A 21,389-nucleotide genomic window follows, 5' to 3' on the forward strand; every position below is an offset into this window, starting at 1 on the left:
GGAGCCATGGTGCCAAACAGGTGCTAATCACCCAACTGTGCAACTATATGAACTCAGTCTGGTCAAATGCAGATTAAGGGTGAGTTTGCTACAAACATCATATACAGATCTTCTGTATGATTCATATATAGATATGAGTGTTTATGCAATCTGTACAATGTCTGATCAATGTTCATCTCAGGATTGGAAGGTCACAAATCCCGGTTGTAGGTTGTCAACCACATGGGCCTTAACCAACCTGGTCTGAAAGGGCTAGGAATAACCAGAGTGAATCTCTTACAACTCTGGTTGGAAGGGCTTAGGGCCCTGGAGCCTGAAGGGCTATTTGCCCAATGTAATTGCCTTTCAGCACCTTTCTATGGAGTGGTCAAGGCAGTCTGGCTGCATGTCTTATTAAATGATGTCTGAATTAATGCATGCTCTTACACACAGTTAGGAGGCGCAGTACAAGGAATTATAGAGAGAGGCAGCATTAAACTTGGTTTTTACCGATCAGTGTGTGTGTCTGAAGAAAAGCCATGTTTAAAAGCATGAGTATGAGTGTGTTTGTACATGCATGCTGGTGCATATTCGTGTGCTAAATTACTTACAGTATGAATGTATGTTTCTCATTTCTAGAGTGTGCAGAAGTGTTTTCTGGTGTGTGTGGTCACTCTCATGATGTAGCTCAGGGTGTCTCAGGAGGCTCTAAAGAGGAGATCAATGGGGATTCAATGTGGAGAATGACCTCCAGCGCACAGCAACAGGCCAGACTACTGACCAGATAAATACATACAGTCAATGCTATCTCACTCCTTCACTCTCCTTCCCACGCTACTCCCTCACTCTGTGAAGACAAGGAATAAATGAACTACCTTAACCGCATAATTTTCTCATTCTTCTAGAAATGAGTCAACAAGTCGATTCATTGAGCTTTTATTTTATTGTTGTATCTAAACCCAGTTTTTCTTCTTATCTCAGAAAGGTGTTTTCTGCTAAGATTAATCTATTACTGTAAGTATAGTCTGTAAGGTGACTAGTCAGATTGGCTGTGTTTCAGTTCTAGTAGGGTATTTTTTTGTCTTTTCTTTAGTTGGCACAGGAAACAGGACAAGGAAAGGGGCCATTCTGAGGATTTCCACGTTTTTACCAATGTAGTTTAATGCTTGCCTTGCTTTTGTTTCAGCTCATGTGGATTTCTTAAAGATATAAAACGAGACAGGAAATGGGGCATGGAGTAACTGAGGCCACTGAGGACGGGGTGTAACTGGAGTGCAAAGATAAACAATTGCTGGGTAACAAAGTCAGCTCACTGGACAGTTTAGGAAAGGTCACTGAGAGTCATTTTGTCTCTTTAAACTACATAGTTTATTTTTAGCACACATCTGAATTTGAATGTACTTATTTTAGCACACTCAGATGTTTGCAGACACACGCATACTAATAGAATCGCTGTTATTTGCTCATACACAGTAAGACTGGTTATCAAACCTCAGTACTTTATGAATGTTGAACAGTTTATGTCTTGATCAGATATGCCTTAATAACCCATAACTCTGCCAGTTCTGTGCTACTATAGTGGATCAAAGTTCTCTTGGCACCCATGATATGACAACATTAAACACTACTATGTTTGAGAAGTTTGACTTGTTTTGTACTGAATTGAGCTGGGTGCTGAAAAATATAACTGTCTAGCCTTGCCTTATAGAGTGTCTCACAATGAGGTTTGCCCTAAAGAATTTAAACATCATGGGGGAGGAAATAAATCAAGCAAAGTTTTAGTTCACCTTAGGTTAACAGATAGCATAACAGTTTACTCCCGTGTATTCCATCACACTGTTGATGCAGGATGCAGCAGAAAATGATCTTTTTGAAACGCATAATCTTCTTCCCTTGGTACTTAAGAAGAAAGTGAGCTGCCTCTCTACATTTATTGTTTCATAGGTCTGTTTGTGTTTCTTCTTTGTCTGTTAAATCCCTATTCTTTCTCCCCCTTTGTCTCACACAAGCAGTCACAATGGCAGGAATCTCAATATTTCCCCTTCCCCTTCTCATATATCTTTCAATGTAACTCTGTGTTTTTTCACTGTTTTTCTCTCTGTGGTCCTTATCTCCCGCTTAATCTGCCCTCCTTTTCTGCCCCCATCCCGTTCCCACATCACACAAGGCTGTTTCATTGAATGCCTTCAGATGGATTTTTTTTTTTAGGCCAATTGTGCGAAATGCCTAGTATAAACACGAAGTCACTTGGCTCTGCGTCACCCTTTTCTCCCACCCCGCACTCCCCAAACACGCTCTCATTCTCTACTCTTTACGGAGTTGTTTCATCATGTCTTCTTACATGCATATTATAGAGGCCTGCCCTATGCAAGCTGCATGGCTCCGATGAAGCATCTGAATAATTTATCACACCCAGTCTGCCTTGGCACACTTTAGAAAGTTTTTCCAACAAAGTCACAAAATTATTCATATATTATCCGCATCTTCGAGAAGGGAGGGGCTGGCAGGGCTAAAACTGAATAGATCCCAACTTACACACACTGCTTTTCTATCAGTGTTTAACTCCTGTTATCTCTTACCACTTCCCTTTATTCATTCATTTGTTCTTTTGTGGTGCACATTTCCACAAGCTCAAAGTTTTACATGCACTATATGTTCTCCTCCCAGTGCTGTCTCACTTTAGCCCTTTAAAACGATGCTCTACTTAAGTTCTTAACTTGAAGTGAGATAATCTGATTGCATTTTCTACAGGATAGAACCAGCACACTGAATTTGGTATAAAAAAGATTATAATTATGAAAGTTTCCTGTGCAGCCCTGGGCAACCCTTTGTTCAGTGTTATTGAACAGGAGTCAGAAATACACCTTTCTACAATTGGTTAAAGCATTCTATAGTAATTGCTTCATCTTTATCAAACCATCTTGTGCAAGAGTACTGTTTCAGTGTTTTTACAGGTTTTAGTCATTTGAGTATAAAAGTGTTTCTGAAGAATTCAAGTGTGAAATCCTTGTAACAGAAAATAAAAACATTCTTCAAATCAAACATTTAAAGTGCCATAAGTGATATCCCCAGCCTTAATCAGAGATGAAGCATTCTTTTCTATTCTATTAAATACACAGTTACAAAAGGAATGACCCTACTTGCCACTCTGTCGGTTTACAAAAATTTAAAGGTTCACCTTTGACCTCTTAATGGCTGGAATCGCAGAGTTCCATTTCCCAAGGAAGTCAAGCATGGAGTAGCTATTGTCTTTACCCCCTCTCCACTTATTTGCAGTATTTCCTCTTCTCTTCTCCTCTCCCTTCCTCATTGGCACCAGATTGCAATCAAGCGGCAAGGTTAAGCAGTGCAGGAAATGTTTCCAACATTAAGTGGCGAGAATAACTACAGTTAATGGCTTAAGTGGAGACCCTCTCTCACCAGATCACTGATTACACTAACCCTCAGAACAGGGCCACACAACAAGTTATGTTTGTGTTTGTGCTTGAGGGTGCATACTATCTGAGTGCAAAATTCTCGAGCTGTTCCAACCACTTGAGATGATTCAACTCTGGCAAAATGAAGGCAGGTTTACTTAGTATGTTTAATGATTGTTTACAGAGCATAAACCTTCTTCCAATTTTGGGATAGCATATAAAAAAATAAATGTTGAAAGCAATTCCTTGCCATTAATCCTGGAATCAGAGCATCTTATGTGTTTTTTTAATTTCATTTTAAATAGAAAATGGTCAAAACTGTGCTGTCACTTATAAAAAATACAAAAAAATAAAAAATCATAAAAACAAAGTACATGGAATAGCAATTTTCAGACTAATGCTAGAATACTGTAAACACTAATATATAAGGCAACATGAATACACAGTCATTCGCACCGTACTCTACATTCTGGCTCTCACTTCTCTCCTTCCTTTCCTTCATCTCTCCATCTATTGCCTGCTCCGCTCTCCTCTCCATCTCTACCTGTCTCCCTCTTTCCTGAACAGATTACGACACAGCTGTCTCAGCAGAGACTGAAATCTGCTCCACAGAGTCAGGTGCACCTGTGCCTTGTCTGCAGTGTGTCCTTATCGATTGGATTGCCCCAGCCAGGCTCTCTGCGTGCATTTGGCCTCCGCACTACTTCTCTTCTGCCAAATAGCAGATGCCAAATTAAGCAGGCCTAGCCAGGACAACAGGGTGGAAGGGAAACCCACAGCCATGCAGAAAGTAAATACAGAACAGTGAAGTGGGGACAGCACGTCACCATAGCTGTCTTGGAATCAGATTTCATTTTTGAAAATATATCACATTTGCAGGAGGGCAGCAAAGTAGATAGCATTTTATTCTTTAAATGATAAGGCAAGGTGATAAATTATTATTGTTATAAATTACAATACTGAGCAGCCACAGGGTCACTTGATAGAGCCTACTGCTTTTATTTTATGTATCCGTGCATCTTGTCCTCACAAACCTAAAATGGATGCTTGTCTGGATAAGCAGAAGCCACAGTCTTGACTTTAAAGGAATGTGCTTATGACTCCTTTCATTATTTAACAGAAAAAAAATAAAATAAATAAATAAATAAATAATGGGTCTGTCCCATTAGTTTTTGCTTTGAACAAGGGAACTTCCCCAGATTAGGAAAGAAGCATGTAATTGGCAAACTTGCTGCAGGTGCCTCCGACCTCAGTAGAGGGATGACATGATTATGCAACCGGGAAGCCAGCAGGGCTGAGTGGTGATGGGTCTCTCTGTGAAACACTAGCTGTGGAACGCTGTGGTGCCTGGCAGCCATTTTGAGGGAGGCTCTTTTAGTTGAGGTTGTTTTCTATCTCCAAGTATCACTGCTTTGAAGTGCTCCATTCTGTCTTATCAGCAGGCTCGCCACAAGCTCTGCGTGCCTATGAGTGCTAGTGTGTGTTTGTATTGCATAGCACATAAGTGAGTGGAAAGTAAATTTCTGTTCAAGCATATGTGTGTGTATGTGTGTGCATCGCTAGGTGCACCACGAAGCAAAAACGTATGTGTCTGTACAAGTGAGTATGTTTGTATACTGTATATTTGTATGTGAGCTCTTCAGCCATAGGGGCAGAGTTTTATCTCAGTGTGCAGCCCTATTCAATGTCTGTGCTACTATCCAGCCTCGAAAGCTTTGTGCCCTCCGGTCAGAAAATCATTTTGCTCAGGATGGTGCGCATGTGTGGGGGTGTGTGAGTGTGTTTGTGACAAGGAGGCATGAACTTTTAAGGAAGCTGCAATAAAGTACTAATCACCTTGCATATTAAAGAAGTGTATCACACTTCTTCTCATCTCTGTGACCTGTTATAATTCAAATTCCTCTTTTCTTTGCTTCTGTTTTGTCTGCTCGTGGTCCGTCTGCCGCTTTTCTGATGATGTGGGAAACTTGCCAGAGGAAATTCGTTTTCCCTCTACTCTCTCCTCCCTACCTTTTGTATTGTGGATTTACGACCCATCTGTTTACAGAGTGAGAAGTCAATAAGATCATCCTCAGCAGCAGAGGGAGAAACAGGCAGTCTTGCCCACACAGAGAAAACACTACTACAGTCATACACACACACATAGGGCGTCTATTTTCCTGCAAGAGGGTGCAATTCTAAACTCACATCCAAACTCCAGGTGCAAGGTGAATATGGACGTGTGCAGTGGTGTTTTGCAATTTTGATGACCACAGACACAGCGCACTTTAGTGCACAGTCATGTGTAACCGAACACATTAGGGTTCATTATTATAGAGAGGAATACATCATGAGCAGGTGGAGCCGGGGCTTTAGTTATGTCCAATCAAACCAATTCCTCTCATCCCCTTTAAAGAGCAGTATGGAAACCTGACTGACTGATGTCACTGATGCCATGACATGTACTTCATTCCTAAATTCACAGTGACAAAACTATTTATGTAGACGTACTGCACATAAATATTCCCTCAATAGTCTGCTAATATCACTGACCACCATTTGTGTGTGTAAGTCTCTAGTCCTGCAACCAGCAGCAATTATATAGTGTAATTTACTCATATGTAACTGCATCCGGTGTGCAAAATCTACTGGGGTCTTGTATGTATCCTTATAAAGGTTTGACTGTTTTTAAAATAATATAATAAAATCATATTGTATTCACTGTGTTTATGGTGAAACTGATTATGGTTTGCAAGTGCACAGCCAGTGGATTTGTCACCCACCTTATCTCCACCTACAGCTGCTTTCAAAGCTGATCAAACCGTGATAAAATGCAAAACCAGACACAGCTGTATACTTGCGATATAAACACAGTTATGTGTGAAACTTGTTGGTTTGAAAAAACTGTAACTTAACAGGGACAGCAGCCACAGTGTGGTCAGACTGACTTTACTTGCTGCGTAACAGGATTAATGGTGATGTCTGCAGGGTGTTTGTTATTTATCTTGGCTCATGAGCTGCTTTCATGTGTTATTATGTGTAATTTTTAACATGCATGATTTGGATTCCCAAACACTGACTGCAGATCACCTCTGGCTGCATCCTGTACGTAGGCTACAAATGGTGCATCCTGACGTGCGTCAACACTGTCTGACCATATTCATAAATATAGCCATATACTGAGGACTAGTTTACTTATTGTTTATTCTTCGTGATATGCAATAAATGATTTAGGGTGAATTCCGGCAGATCAGTTGTGAATTGAAGGGTTTATTTTAAGGTGGTGTGTCCAATAAAATACATTTGGGTACCTGATCTCATGCATCCCAGCCTATGCGCTTGTCAGGAAAATTGCAAATGCACCTGCGACAGCAGTAAGAGGTGGTCTGAGCAGGTGTTATCATTTTCACTATTTCGGGTCAAAACGAGTACCAAAATCACACGCCGCTGTCTAATTAGCATACACACAGTCTTAACTGCACCTCTTCTCTCACCCTAGCATAATTGCATTCATTCATAGCAGGAAAATACCAAACACACTAATGTGCAACAAAAAGTAGATGTGTGCCTGAGGAAAGCTGCAGAATGAGGAGAAGGAGGCGACACAGAAATTGCGCTGACTGGAAAGTAAAGCCCATAGCATCAGTCTGCATGTCAGATGATTATGTCCTAGCATCCCAGGCTGACTGACAGCATCTATATGGCCTCTTCAGTGTAATGACAGGCAGACAACACCAGGAGCAAGCTTACTGCCAGCCTGCCATTGTCTCTCCTTCCCCGGGGCTCGCTACAGGTCAGGAAAACAAACACAATAAAATAAAATCAAATAGAACAACGTAGTCACCAAAGCAAAACCATGATTCTCACCAATCTCAGAATCTTCCTCAGCAAACAGAGTTTGCCATTTGTTATGGAATCTTCAAATTTCCATTTTTCTGGAAACTTTAAGAACATGTCATTAGCAAAAACACTGAGATTGAAAGCCCACTATTAGCTTTGGAACCTGCAGATAACAAAACTTAATAAGTAACTTAATAACTTTCCTTCTATAGTGGATGGAGTTAGACAAGTAGAACTGATCAAAATTAGGGCTTATCAGCTATTAGTGTTATTGTGTTATAGTGATATTTTTGTATTATTGCTTTTCAAAAATATTTTCAAAATTAATTAATATCATAAAAATTGTAATTACAAGCTGAAAAAAGTTAGAGGATCTTGTTTGATACATTTGAGGAGTATTGTCTAGTGCATATTGCATGTGTTTACAGTACGACTTTCAAAACACAAATGTATTGAAGTTTCTAATTCTGATTTCAGTAGGATTTATGTCATATCAAAATGTTTGAAGATGGTTACATTCTTATTAATATAGACTAAAAATAATGAATTCAGTATACAGTATTGTGCAGTGCTAGGCTGCAGTAGGAGCTTGTTTTCAGGGTAAGTAGATAGTGCAGCAAGAGTGCAAAGAGAATATAACATTTTTGCAGTGCCGGTTCACAACGGAGTGCAATGATTACTGATTTTTCTGTCTTGTGAAGCTGTGACACACACAAGCATGTGCAGGACATATGCATGGTATAGTGTAAAGTCCATAAATGAACAGTTCGGACCGAATTTGTGTTTTTTCCTAGTGTCACATGCTAGTTCTGGTGGCATTGGTCTCGGCAAAGAGCACCACAGTTAGCTGATGTCAGTTAGCTGACATCATGAAGATGTCATTGCGCATTTTGTCAAGACCTCTTAAGCTTAAATGCAGGGAGATATGTCAGTCCCCATGAGTACAACCTCCAGTCTTTTTCTCTATAAATGTTTCATGAAGCTGTTATGTCATGTTCTTGTAGTTCCCTACAGCATCCTGAGTGATGCCAGGGATGAATTCATCATATTACAAGTCTTTTTTTTCATCTAAATACAGCAAAGAGCAAGAAAATTTGGGCAAAATAAAGACACAAGTGAGTGCATATTAAAGAGAGTATGTTGAGATCTAGAAATAAAAATAGGTTGATATAAAAAGCATGAGAACAGGTGAAAAAAAAAGTTAGGAGTGAGCAATCAAATCAGGTAGAAAATGTCAAGAGAACAGCAGAAGAAGGTATTTGTCAGGTCCGCTCGGCGCAACCTGCCTCTCTTTCTTTTTTCCCTCTCCTGCTCTCCCTTTTTGCGGGATCAACGCCTCAGCTGTGTCGCATCAGGTAATTAGTGACTCGTGGGTCGGTGCGCACACCTGAGGCGTATTCCGGTGATTTGTTGGCTTCCTTATTTATACCTCTGGCAGACGCCCCCTCGTCACCGGAGCATTGCGCCATGTAATGGACAATACTTACCCTATGTAAGTTACAAATGTTGTGTTTGACCCGTATATTTTTAGACGTGTGTAAGATGCTACGCTGACAGTCTCTGTGCTGTGGATTGCATTGTTTACGTTGGTTCTTTTTGTTCACCTGTCCGTTCTCATCCTCCTGCTATTCTAGTTCCTGTCGTTAGTTTGTGTGTTTACCGTCCTGGTCTCCTTAGTCATCACTGCCCTTCCCTTGTATGTATTATGGACCCTGTTATTCCATTAAACCACCTTTTTTGTACTAGCACCTGGGTCAGCCATCTTGAGTCCAACCCCAGTTCTCCCTCACCCTCCTGGTGAGGGGGACTAAACCATAACAGTACTGAGATAGAGATGCATGGGTAGTGAAGTGCTGTGGCCCATTGCATATGATGCTCACAGGCTTTTGTGTTCCCTCACCTCAAGTTGCCAGCCCCTGTGTTTACTGCCCTGTACTGAAATGACAGCAGACATCAACCCAAGACACACAAACACACACACACACCATTACTCTCCTGTTGTTGTGGCAGAGCCCCCTAATGGAGCTTCCTATTTGAGTGCAGATAGGCAAACACATACACACCCACACACGCTCACTCTCTGTTTCATAAGTACACACAGGCAGACACACGCAGATTGACAGCAAGTCCCTAGGCCACTGCTGCCACGCATGATTGATGGCAATGTTCCGTGGAGAATGCATGAGGCAGTGCGGCAGTGATTCAGGAAGGGGGAGCAGCACAGTTTAGGTGTGCAAACACTCCATTGAGTTGTGGAGGAAGAGAACAGAACGTACAGGAGGAGCGGGGTGTTACCTGGCTGTCACTCATACAGACAGACAGAGAAAGCAAGAGAGGAAGACAGACAGATGGAGAGAGGAAGAGAGAAGTGCAGTGTCTTTAATTATTTTAAATCCACAGAAAGGGACAACTTCAATTCATAATATAAGTACACACTTTCCTACCACCCACACATCCACACACTCACACATTATTCTACACACTCACACCTTCCTTTTACCACAAAGAGAGCAAACAAACATCAGGAAATGACAACATCTACCAAAATGCCGCAGTAAGAAGAGGCTAATGTTGTGCACATCATACCACAAACTGGACCTCAGAAATCTAGATCATCTAGATTAAACACATGCTGATGGCTTTGCTTATATCTGAAGAGTAGACAGTCTATATACAGTACACCAAAAACCAATTACTTATGTCAGTCTGTACTGGATATATACCAGTAAAACCTACAGCCCCATTAAAGACAACAATGTAACCATTCAATGCCAGTAACAAGCATGTAATGCAACATATGGCCAAAGGTGCACCTGCTCTTTAGAGAGAGAAACACAGGTGCCTGTGCTTGCCATTGAAAGGCACTGAAAATCAGAATCAGAATCAGCTTTATTGGCCAGGTGTGTTGGACACAAGGATTTGATTCCAGTACAGTGGCTCTCATTGTGTTTGTACAGTGCTTTTCTATAAGGCAACGAGTAGACAAGTAAACAAGATAAGGCTGAGAGAACGAAAAATGTGCAAACAAAAAGGAATGTGCATTAGGAAATAACAAAAATAAAGTATTTATAAATGTCGAAATATATATTCACACAATTTAGATGCAGTTTTCCAGATATATTTATATAGAAAAGTATATTTACAAGGTATTGCACTGAGGGTTGTCATTCTGTTATACAGTCATGGATTAAGTGTTCATCAGTGTCATGGAAAGAAAGAAACTGTCCATGTGTCTGGTTGTTTTGGCATACAGTGACCTGTAGTGCCATTCAGAGGGGGGGAGTTTAATAAATTTGACTAGGATGTGTGGGGTCTGCTGAAATCTTCTCTGCCCTTCTTTTGACCTATGAGGGGTACTGGTCCTCCATGGAGGGCAGGCTGGCACCCATGATTCTTTCTGTAGTCCTCACTGTTCGCTGGAGTCTGTTCTTGTCCTGTTTGGTTGCTGAGCCAAACGAGACAGTGATGGATGAGCAGAGAACAGACCCTATGATTCCTCTGTAGAACTGTATCAGCAGCTCCTGGGGCAGGCTGAACTTCCTGAGCTGTCCTCTGCTGTGTCTTCTTGGTGATGGTGCTGATGTTGGATGACCACGTCAGGTCCTGAGAGACAGTGGAGCCCAGGAGCTTGAAGGACTCTACTGTTGATACAGTGCTGCTAAGTATGGTGAGGGGGGTGGGGGCGGGGGGGGCTCTTCCTAAAGTCCACTCTCATCTCCACTCTTTTGACTGTGTTCAACTCCAGGTTGTTGCGACCTCACCACAGGACCAGCTGTTCAACCTCCCGCCTGCCGTTTCGAATGAGACCAATGACCGTTGTGTCATCTGTGAACATCTGCGAACTGAATGCATAACAGAGGGGTCCCCTGAGGCGCAGTCATTTGTGTAGAAGGAGAACAAGAGCGGGAAGAACACACATCCCTGGAGGGCACCTGTACTGATACCCTGGGTGGTGGATGTGGTTTTCTCCAGCCTCACCTGCTGTCAGAAAGCTGGTGATCCACTGACAGCTTTTCAGAGTAGCTCCTCTTTGCTACTCTGATCTCCCTTGTCAGTATGTTCCTGGCCTGCCTGTACAGGATCCTGTCCCTACCTCTGTAGGCCTCCTCTTTGGCGTGATGAAGCTGCTTGGGTTTTTTTTTTTTTTTTTTTTTTTAACCGGGGCTTTTTGGTTTTTGTGTGCAGAAGGTCTTGGTGGCCACACACATCCTCACAAAAGCTGATGTATGATGTCACAGTGTCAGTGAGTTCATCCAGGTCTGTAGACGCAGCCTCATGGAGAATTTTAACATTACAGCATCATGACTTGAAGCTGCACATGGCAGTATTGCATTTTTACTATGCCAAGTGGCAGCAAGCAAGAGCTGAATTTTTGAGCTTGAAGGACTTCATTACCCAGAAATCATGCAGCGTGATATTGATATATTGCACACTCACTTCAGAAATGAAGAAATCTGATTCAAGGTTGATGGTCAGTGTGGAGATGGAGAGGAAATCTGCTTTGGGGGGTAAAGTTTTCTAGTAATTTACTCTTGGCTTTAGGTTTTTTAAAGATTTAATTACATTTTTAAAACCATATACATATAAATAAGAAATATACATATTTTCCACCAATAGCTAGCACAGAAACTGAGAATATAAGATGCATATTTCTGTTGTAAAAGTGGCAGAAATAGTGAGAATTCATACATGGGTAGTTTTGTCATCTGGGAGATTTGCTGTCTGTTTGAGTCAGAGTCTGTTTTTCTCTCAGTTTGTATGCTTTCCTTAATGCGTCCTTCAGGAAATACACATTATATGGGTTTTTAATAGGAAGAGGAATTGAAAATACTGTTGTTATCAAGTGTAAATGCCTGCAAGCAAAATATATTTAGTGTGTGTGTGTGTGTGTGTGTGGGTGGGGCCTCGTTTTCCTAAATTTGTGGAAACCAAAAACTGGGAGCACACTAGCTTCACCGGGACCAAAGGCCGGTCCCCATTACATAAATCAACGAATTTTAATAAAAGGCTGCAGTGTAAAGTTAGAACAAGTTGTTATGTGCTGTTCGCACCTGTCAGTGAGCGAACGAGAAAGAGGCGAACCCAGGTAGCCGACTTCAATGCAAGCAGTGATTTATTATGTACAATGATGAGGAGAAATAACAAAATGCACAGAGGGAAATAGTGCGTAGTCCTGTCGATGAGTAGTAACCGGGTGTTGACCAACAGTAGGAGGTGAGGAGATGGAGATGGGCCGAGCTGCGTAGGCTGGGTCACTCCTGGGCTGGTCGGTGGTGATGGTGGCTACTGAAGGCGGAGACAGAGAGATGATGACAATAGTAGAACAGATAGGCGACTGAGCATTGACCTGCCTGGGAGGGGAGAGTGGAGCCACGGTCCGGAGGAACAGTCCATGGGGGGAACACAAAACAGTAGCTGGCTAGGGAATAATAATAATATACAAAAAAAACGAGACAGCACAGAGAAAAAATGGCCTAGAGACAAGAACGAACTGGCAAGTGACTGAGGAGTGAAACCGGGTAATATAGTGAGCAACCTAATCAAGTGCAGCTGGTGATAAGGGAGTGAGGAACAGGTGAACGTGATTAGTGTAAATGGGCAAGAGACAGTAGGAAAGGTGAGGGAGGCCAGAGCGGCCGAGCAAACCTGACACAAGTGTTGACTTCAGTTAAGGTTAGAGTAAGTCTCCTGGAAATGTCTATGTACGGACCTATATATATAAGAATAAGGCTTATAAATCTGAAAAATAAAGTTTGGAGCTATCCATACTGATACACAGGTTGTGGGTTTGTCTGTTGTAATTACACATTTTGAAAAATGTTCTTAAGCATAACTAGCATATTTATTCAGCTGGTCAAATGTTAAAATGTTACGATAAAGTGATTCCCTGTTTTGTTAAAGAATGTTTCTAAATAGTTTAATGTTGTGGCTTTATAAGATATATTCCACATAATGCAATAATACTATGCATATACTGTAATGACTTACAAATATTGAGACCAATTCAATAATTCAAAGGGAAAGTGAAGGAAGTCTGTGAATAATTATTTCCATCTACTCAGCTTTTGCTCCTGCAGTATCGATCTGTGCCATGTGCAGCTGAATGCAACAAGAGGTCCGTAAACAGAGAGAGACACGCTGGTATAGTATCTTCACAGGAAGAAACTCACAAACACTTACTTTGTTCCTCTCACTTCCCAGCAAACGATCCATTCATTCTTTAATTCTGCCTCCTGAACAGGGTTAATGTTAATAACTGAGCCTTTTTACAATAAAATATTGACAAAGATTTTAGAGTAAATGGCCTTCCTGTCTCTCATGTTGTCATGGTGTTATGAATCATTCAAGACAATGAAAAAATGTTTTGTTTTTTTTTCTGCCAGATTAGGCAGCAAGCATTACTATGATGTACCAGCCTCATAGGAAATACTAGTAACCTTGTGCAAGCTTCCAGGACAAACCAGTTGCTGGCCTTGCTTTATACATGACTGTAGCTATTGTATCACTTTAGTCAACACATTTACGTTGCCGTGTAATAATTGTTGCTGAATTGTTTGGAAACATATTCTGACCTTGGGAGTAACTGATAAAGACCCACACATACTGTATGACTATGCTGACAAGGGATGAATCATTGGGAAGTCATCAGAAACATGAGCTACTGCCTGTCAAACCTATTTAGTGCTATATAAATGACTGCCTCCAAATGTGCTTGCGTCTGTTGCTAGAGTATTATTCATGCTTGTGGGTCACTGCTTACATCACTTGGTGCTGATGTAGAAGGTTTGCTTCTTTTAACTGTGTTGTTCTTCTTTTTTCATGCTGGGAATAAGTTCAGAACTCTTGTCCTTGGATCCAGAGCTCTTGAAAATATTCTGACTCATAGTTTAAGAAGCTGTGGTTTTGTGAATTTTAAAACCTTTTTTTTTCTGTCTCTAGACTTTCGCCCACCTCCCATGATTCCTGCTAACCGAGGAGGAGGAGGAGGAGGAGGTGCAATGGGTGGCGGAGGTTCCTCCTCTACATCTACCAGTCGCTCCACTACTACTCGTTCTCCTCCCTTCTACACCACCCCAAGGCCTCTCCTCACCACCTCTCCCGGACAGCGTTACCGAACCACAACCACAGTTCGCCAGCCCATCCTGGTTCCTGCTGGCGGCTCCTCATCTGACACTAATCAAATTCCTGACACCAATCAGAAAAGTGGAGGACGTTCCCCGCCGGTGCAGCTCCCTCCAGCAGTTCCTCAGCCACCTGTCCTCCCTCCACAAGACTTCTGCAATCCAAGGCTGATGGCCGACATATCATGGCCCCGGACACAGCAAGGCCAGACAGCCAAGCAGCCCTGCCCTGTAGGGACACTGGGTAAGGAGTCAGCATGGACAGGTGCACAGCAGAATGTATATGGACTGGCAAGAGAGGACCAGTGACTTGGGGGTTAGAGTGTATGTGTGTGGGCTTTGTCCAGTGCAGCGCATCTTTCTATAGCTAAATTATTTTGTGTTTGCTTCTTGGCTTCTTTCCTTCCTCCTTAGTCTCTTTTTTTGCCCGAGTTCTTTTGTGCAGAACTCTTGGTAAAATGTTGAAAAACAACTGTTCCCATGTCAGAATTGAAAGTTTAAATAGAAATGGTTAAATAGAAATGTAAAACCAATGCTAAGAAATCTTTGTCATATTAATGAGAAAAGAAAACATATGGTTTATATGATGATTTAGACATGGGGAAGTCACCTGCTGGGTGCCAGCATTGTCTTAGCCTGATTATTTCACTTGTCTTGCAGGCGTGGCCACATATGTGTGTGTGGCCCATTTGGGATACTGGGATCCCCAAGGCCCTGACCTCAGCAACTGCACATCACCCTGGGTCAACCACATCATGCAGAAAGTAAGTCAGAATACCGCTGCCTGCCCTTGTGGATCCCTGTGAGCTCTAGTTCAGGGGTATGTCTTATAAATATAATCCTAGAGCATCTTCTCATGCATGAGACACACTGACCACAGGGAAAGACTTGAACTACAGACGTCTTCAGCTGTTAATCTTAACTTGTGTTTGAGATCTGAGATGTTTTATATAACTACATATATAACATTCACTCATTTACAGCTGTGCTATTGATATAACAGACATCATAATAGACTGATACATAGACTCAGTTTTTGCATAGCAAACAAAATACTTTTTCAGGTTCTGTAAGCTACTTTGTTCAGGAAAGTGCTAGCCTTGTAACTTTCTACAATTTCAATTTACAGCTTTGTGTCTGTTGTCACCTGAGCTACAAGGTTTTATTTATAAGACAAAACAGTCAAAACATGGACGAAATGATCCCCGTGACATCAACCTTGCAGCAGAGGTGCTAAATTAGGAGTTCATTTGTAAAGCGTTCTTAAACCTTTCAGCTAAACTATGCACTATTTTTCCCCTCATTATGCTGCGCCCTCCCTTGCTCATGTCTTCCCCACCTCCATTTCTCCACATTTACTTCTCTCACCCCATCTGTCCTTTTTCTCTCTCACCTCACGTTCTTTACCTCTGCCTTCCTCTTCTGTCCTGTATTTCTCTCCACCTGTTCTTTCCTTTCCTCTCTTCATGCTCTCACTAACTTTCTTTCTTTTTACATTCACACTTCACCTGACTTCTTTACTTTGATTCATCACTCTCTTTCTGTTGATTTATCTCTCCACCCTCTTCACCCTGTTTGGCTCTCAGCTCCGTTCAGGTGAGACTGCAGCGATTGTGGCCAGGGAGCTGGCAGAGCAGACCAAAGGGCTTCTGCGCCCTGGTGACGTGCCATCCACAGTGCGGGCCATGGCCCAACTGGTCGAACTGCTGGACGTCCAGCTTAGGAACCTCACCCCTGGGGGCAAGGACAGCGCTGCCCGTAGCCTCACTAAGGTACCGCCTCAGTAAACATTTGTGTTGAGAAGTCAATGTATAGCGAGTGATTGAGTGAGTTGGTATGGGAAAGTATGCAAAGGTTAATGGCAGGAAATTCAGAGCAAAAGGGACGAGGGAGAGAAAAGGCAACAGACAGATGAATAACATCAGTGGTTAGTATCTTTGTCTTAATTTTATCCCTGTTTGCCTGTTTTGCGTGTGGGCCTTTGTAAAAAGTTTTGCTCAACATTATGGGTGATAGATAACTGCTTTTAGTCTTTGGCAGGGTTTCTCAGCTCTTTTCAGTCCAGGACTGGATTTTAATAAAACTCTGTCTTGTCCTGGGAGTTATTCTCATTAAAATATACGGTACTTGAGAGCAGGTTTGGGACATGTTTAGCTCATTGTTTAATGAACTTCACTCTTTGAGCTACAGCTATGAAGATGTTGTCAACAAACTAGAGACTAGAGCGTTCACTTCAGGATTACATTAATGGAAACCTGATCCAGAGTATGCAAAGGCTGTGTTTTACTGTAGCAGTAGATGAGGAAAGAATTAAATTCCATTCTTTGTTCATGAAGGCGTTCAATTAAAGTGAGTTAAATCACTGGGGAATGGCCGACTGGCTGGCATGGCCAGCTAATTGACAGACCGAATGGATGGCGAACTGTTTCTTGATTGTCTCTTCTGAGGTCAACAGTAATAGGTGGGGTTTAGCAGCCAGATTGACGGCTACTGCCACCTCTTATCCAGTCACAGGTTTTTATTCATCTTTAGCTTCAGAGTCACTACTTCAGCTGTTTTGCCCTCCTCCGTCTGTCTTTTTGGACTCGACACCACATTCTTTACATCTCTCCTTCTCCCACTGAGTAATTCAGTTACACATGTGAAGTTAATACACCAATCAGCCAAAACATTATGACCACTGACAGGTGACGTGAATACCATTGATTATTTCATTACAGTGGCACCTGTCAGTGTGTGGGGTATGTTAGGCAGCAAGTGAACATTTGGTCCTTGAAGTTGACATGTTGGAAGCAGGAAAAATGGGCAAGTGTAGAGATCTGAGTGACTTTTACAAGGGTCAAACTGTGATGGCTGACAACTGGCTCAATGCTGCAGGTCGTGTTGGGTGTTCCTGGTCTGCAGTGGTCAGTACCTACCATCAGTGTCTAAGGAAGGATAAACAGTGAACCGACAACAGGGCCATGGACGCCCAAGGCTCACTGATGATGAGGTTGATCTACTGTAGATTCAACTTTTAAATTTCATTCATCCATTTCAGAAGATTCCATTTAGTTTTGTTACATAAGCTTTTCACTGAATGGTCCACACATTCATGACAGTAGAACTATGGAAGCAAACGGATTTGCAGAAGATGCACAGTGAGCTGCAGAGTGACACGATTAACAACGACCTGCCGCACTGACATCTGTGCACACAGCACAGGTGGTCATAATGTTATGGCTGATCGGTGTATATACTGGAGCGTGTGTAAGTCGAATAAATTAATCAGTGTTTTGTTATTGAGCAAATGGCTTGGTAAAGGTTGAGTTTGTATGATAAGTCTTCTTTTGAAGAGGAAAAATTTTTCTCCTGATTTCAATAATGACTCAGTTATATATACCTATGTGAGTAATACGCTGGCTCATTATGCAATTTTTTGTTAGGAAATCAAATATGACACGAGTAGCATAGTAATTAATGCCATCACTTGATGGCAGATGCAAAGAATGAGTAGAAACAGGAATGGAGTGACAGTGACAGTTACTGGAGAAGTGATGAGCGAAAGTTGGTGAGTGTGGAGAATAATGAATATATTTCAGCCAACAAATGTGTGGCTTTGTGCAATGTTAATGAAGTGGGTGTGTCTGCCTGTGTGCGCCAGCGTGTGTATATGTATGCATGACTGAGAGGTGTTATATCGCTAACAGCTGAATTGTTTGATTTTGCAGCTTCAGAAGAGAGAGAGGTCGTGCAGGTTCTTCACACAGGTATTTCCGCTTGCTGGTATCGTTGATTAATTTGCCACACCATAGTCCCACATGTTTTTTTTTTTTCACACACAGCATGTAATCTGCAAAGCAAGCTTGTGTTTGTGTGATCCCAAAAACTCTACATAGAAGTCTAATTCTGTGCTTCAGCAGTTGTCTTATGATTTGCATCCCAACCCTTTGAGGAGGTTGGACATTAAACAACCGTACACTAGCGTCTGCTAACAAAGTTTTCGTCTCCTCAAAGGGTTCACTGACATTCATTTGTTTTTAGTTTCACTTTTTTTGCATTCATCAGTGGTACTGATAAGATGCCATGATCAATATCAGTAATAGCTCATCTGTTTTGCAGTTCTGTGTGCAGAATTGTAAACAGGCCTGCCTGGAACCCAATGACTCGCTATCCATCTCCATTCAATGAAATGCCCTCTCTGCTGCTGTATCAGAGAGAGAGAGAGAGAGAGCTGAGTATGATGGATATTCTGCTTCATATCATTTGATCACGGCCTCAGTGCCTTAAAAATAATACCGGCTTGTGTTGGTGGCTCAGTATTAATTCATTTTTCGTCCTTGTTGGTCTGCTTGTATTGATATTTGTTCGTGTTGACGCCACAGGCTCACACTGTGAACGGAAAATCCAACATCATTTAGGCATGTTTCTGGTCAACTACAATCACTATTCAGAAGCGCAAAGGACCCCACCTTCCTCATCTACATGCTGGAGATTTCCTGCAGAACTCTATTTCTCGCTGCTCTTCTTCCATTGACGTACACATGCAACCTAGATGGGCTAGTTCTTTTTCTCCTGATGTAGGCTTTTTTCCGCTCCCCTCTGAAATGTCAGCACCAGTCAGCAATGTCACATCAAAGAGCATGGCTTAGAACTATATACAAGTTGACCCACACTCAGTCAGGTGCACACACATCAGAAATACATAAATATATGTTCAACAATGATTAATTTAAATAAAGTCACTGCGAGAGGTTAAAATCAAAACGTTCCACCGCACACCTTGGGTATGGCAACCTTGGTACGGCTGTGTGATCGATTATATAATTAGCCCTAGTAATGTGAAACAAAATTATATAAACAGTCCCTTACTCTGCCAGATAGAAATGTGCATGATTAGGGATGTAGCGTGATGCTGCCCTCTCCTCGTTAATTATCTACAGCACTAATTGCCAAGTGAGGAGAGTGGGCAGGAGGTTTGGGTTCTTAAGAGACAAAAAATAATTGAATTCTCTTTTTCTTTCTTTCTGACTTTCTGTCCCTCGCGCGCTCTGTTCCTGTCTCTCTCACACTTCTTCTCTCCTCCTCTCTCACTTCGTTTGGGGATCTAGGGACTCGTTTCATGTATACTAAATTGGCAATTTATTCATGATGAAGTTGGTGGTGTGGAGAGGCTTTGATGCTGTAGGGTGGATTGATTGAGTGGTGGAGTCTGCAAGGTAGAATGAGAAGGGCGGGGTGGGGGTGGGTGCAGAATTTAACCAGAAAGAGAAGAGTGTCAGAAAAAGAAATGGAATGTGAGAGGAAGAGAAAAACAATATGGGGGGCCATTGAGGAGACAGTGATGCTCAATGACAATGTCTAATTTGCCCTCTATTTATGGATGGTGGGTCAGAACATTGCATGCTGTGAATTTAAAGCCTGATTTAGCTGCAAACTCATCCTGTCAAGGAAGACAAACTCCAACAACAACTGGCAGATAAGGCTGCTTCTCTGATGAAAACATTTTCAAAACATGCACTTTCTCAGAGCTCAGTCAAGCAAATAAGAAAAAAAAAATCCATTCTTTCTTCTTCTCACACCCCTTTCCATACTTCTAACAGCCCAACTCCATCATCTAACAAAGTGTGCTACTGCGCGTGAGTGTACACATACTGTACGTCCAATGCACATGCACTAGACATGTGTGCTCGTGTTCCCCTTGTGTATAGCTAGGAGTAGTGGAGCAGCCCAGCTCTAGTCTGTGTTGCCTCTGCTGTTTACGCTGGATTACCCCAGCGCTTCAAAGCATTTCACTTCTGCCCCATTTACTGGTATGTGTGCCTGTGTGTGTGCGTGCTGCGCGTGCAGGCTGTGTGCACATGCACTTCCTTGCGCGTGCTTCCTGTAATGCATAGTCGCACAGACACATACACCCCAACAACATCCTTATCTGTCTCTGCAGAGTCTCTCCCTTCTTTGAAGACCCCTAAAAAACATGTCTCCATTTTAGCCCTCAGGTCTTCATACTTGTGCAGATAGAAATGTCACCAACAGCACCAGAGCTTACAGGCACGCCCACCCACACACACCTCTACAGACACAAATGCATATATTCCATCTTTGACTTTGTGATGTGGAGATGTGTGCACCTCAAGGAAATCGCACTGCTTCTTCTCCTTACCCATCTGTCTCCTCTGCAGATACAGATCTTAGGGCCAGAGAATTAAATTTCAATGAAAAAAATATATGAAATTGAAAATGCAAGATAATCAGAAGTTCAATAAAAAGCAATGAAAAGTTTAATGAGAGTAGAAGTGGGACGGGGGGGGGGTTATCTGAGACATCAAAGTGGGTGTTTGAGAGCAGCGCCACCAGCGCAAGTGAACGGAAAGCAGCGCCACCGTTGTCAGATGTGCCGTGCCCGCAGAGCAGACGCGTGGACTGCTACTGTACCGCAAGTGGAGCAGAATGATGCACTGCAATGTTTCTCTCATCCCCTTATGCAAACCTTCAGCTACACAGACACACATAAACACATTTTAATGCCAGTGCACATAGGAGCACACATGCCGTGCTACTATGCTATGTGCCGCACAATCACAAACTAATGCACCCACCCACTGTATATATCATGTGTGTCACTGCATATGTACTGACTCGTGCATACACTCACACCATTAAGACAACAGAAAAAAAATGACTTCCACAACAAAACTCTGGATTCAAACACCCTGATTCTTATCCATTATCTATACTGCTCATCCTGTATGGTCGTGGGGGCGGGGGCTGGAGCCAACCCCAGCCTTCACCGGGTGAGAGGCTGGGTACAGCCTGGACAACTCGCCAGTCAAAGGCCGTAATGCATAGTCAGACAGCCACATTCACACTTACGGACAATTTAGAGTTGCCAGTCAACCTAACCCGCATGTCTCTGGACTGTGGGAGGAAGCCGGAGTAGTAGGAAAAAACTCACACGGGCAGAACATGCAAACTCCTCGCAGAAAGGCCCCGGTTGGCTGTGAGGTTTGTTTGTTTATTGATTAGCTACCAGTAATAGTAACATTGTGCTCTCCAAGTTAGTTGTTGGGAGTAC

The 21,389-nt window shown here is 42.3% G+C and overlaps 1 protein-coding gene across 7 annotated transcripts in view; it reads left to right on the forward strand.

Moving 5' to 3' along the window:
- Nucleotides 1-21,389, forward strand: part of adgrl3.1 (adhesion G protein-coupled receptor L3.1) — a 124,836-nt gene that overhangs the window by 61,797 nt on the left and 41,650 nt on the right. For all 7 annotated transcript variants that reach the window (XM_020597166.1, XM_020597160.1, XM_020597162.1 and 4 more), the window contains 4 exons: nucleotides 14,154-14,579; nucleotides 14,996-15,099; nucleotides 15,922-16,107; nucleotides 18,046-18,084. In XM_020597166.1, the coding sequence (XP_020452822.1) occupies nucleotides 14,154-14,579; nucleotides 14,996-15,099; nucleotides 15,922-16,107; nucleotides 18,046-18,084 (755 nt within the window). The remainder of the gene's footprint in view (nucleotides 1-14,153; nucleotides 14,580-14,995; nucleotides 15,100-15,921; nucleotides 16,108-18,045; nucleotides 18,085-21,389) is intronic.

The sequence above is a fragment of the Monopterus albus genome, unplaced genomic scaffold (genome assembly GCF_001952655.1).
Source record: "Monopterus albus unplaced genomic scaffold, M_albus_1.0 scaffold32.1, whole genome shotgun sequence".
In the NCBI taxonomy this organism is placed as follows: Eukaryota; Metazoa; Chordata; class Actinopteri; order Synbranchiformes; family Synbranchidae; genus Monopterus; species Monopterus albus.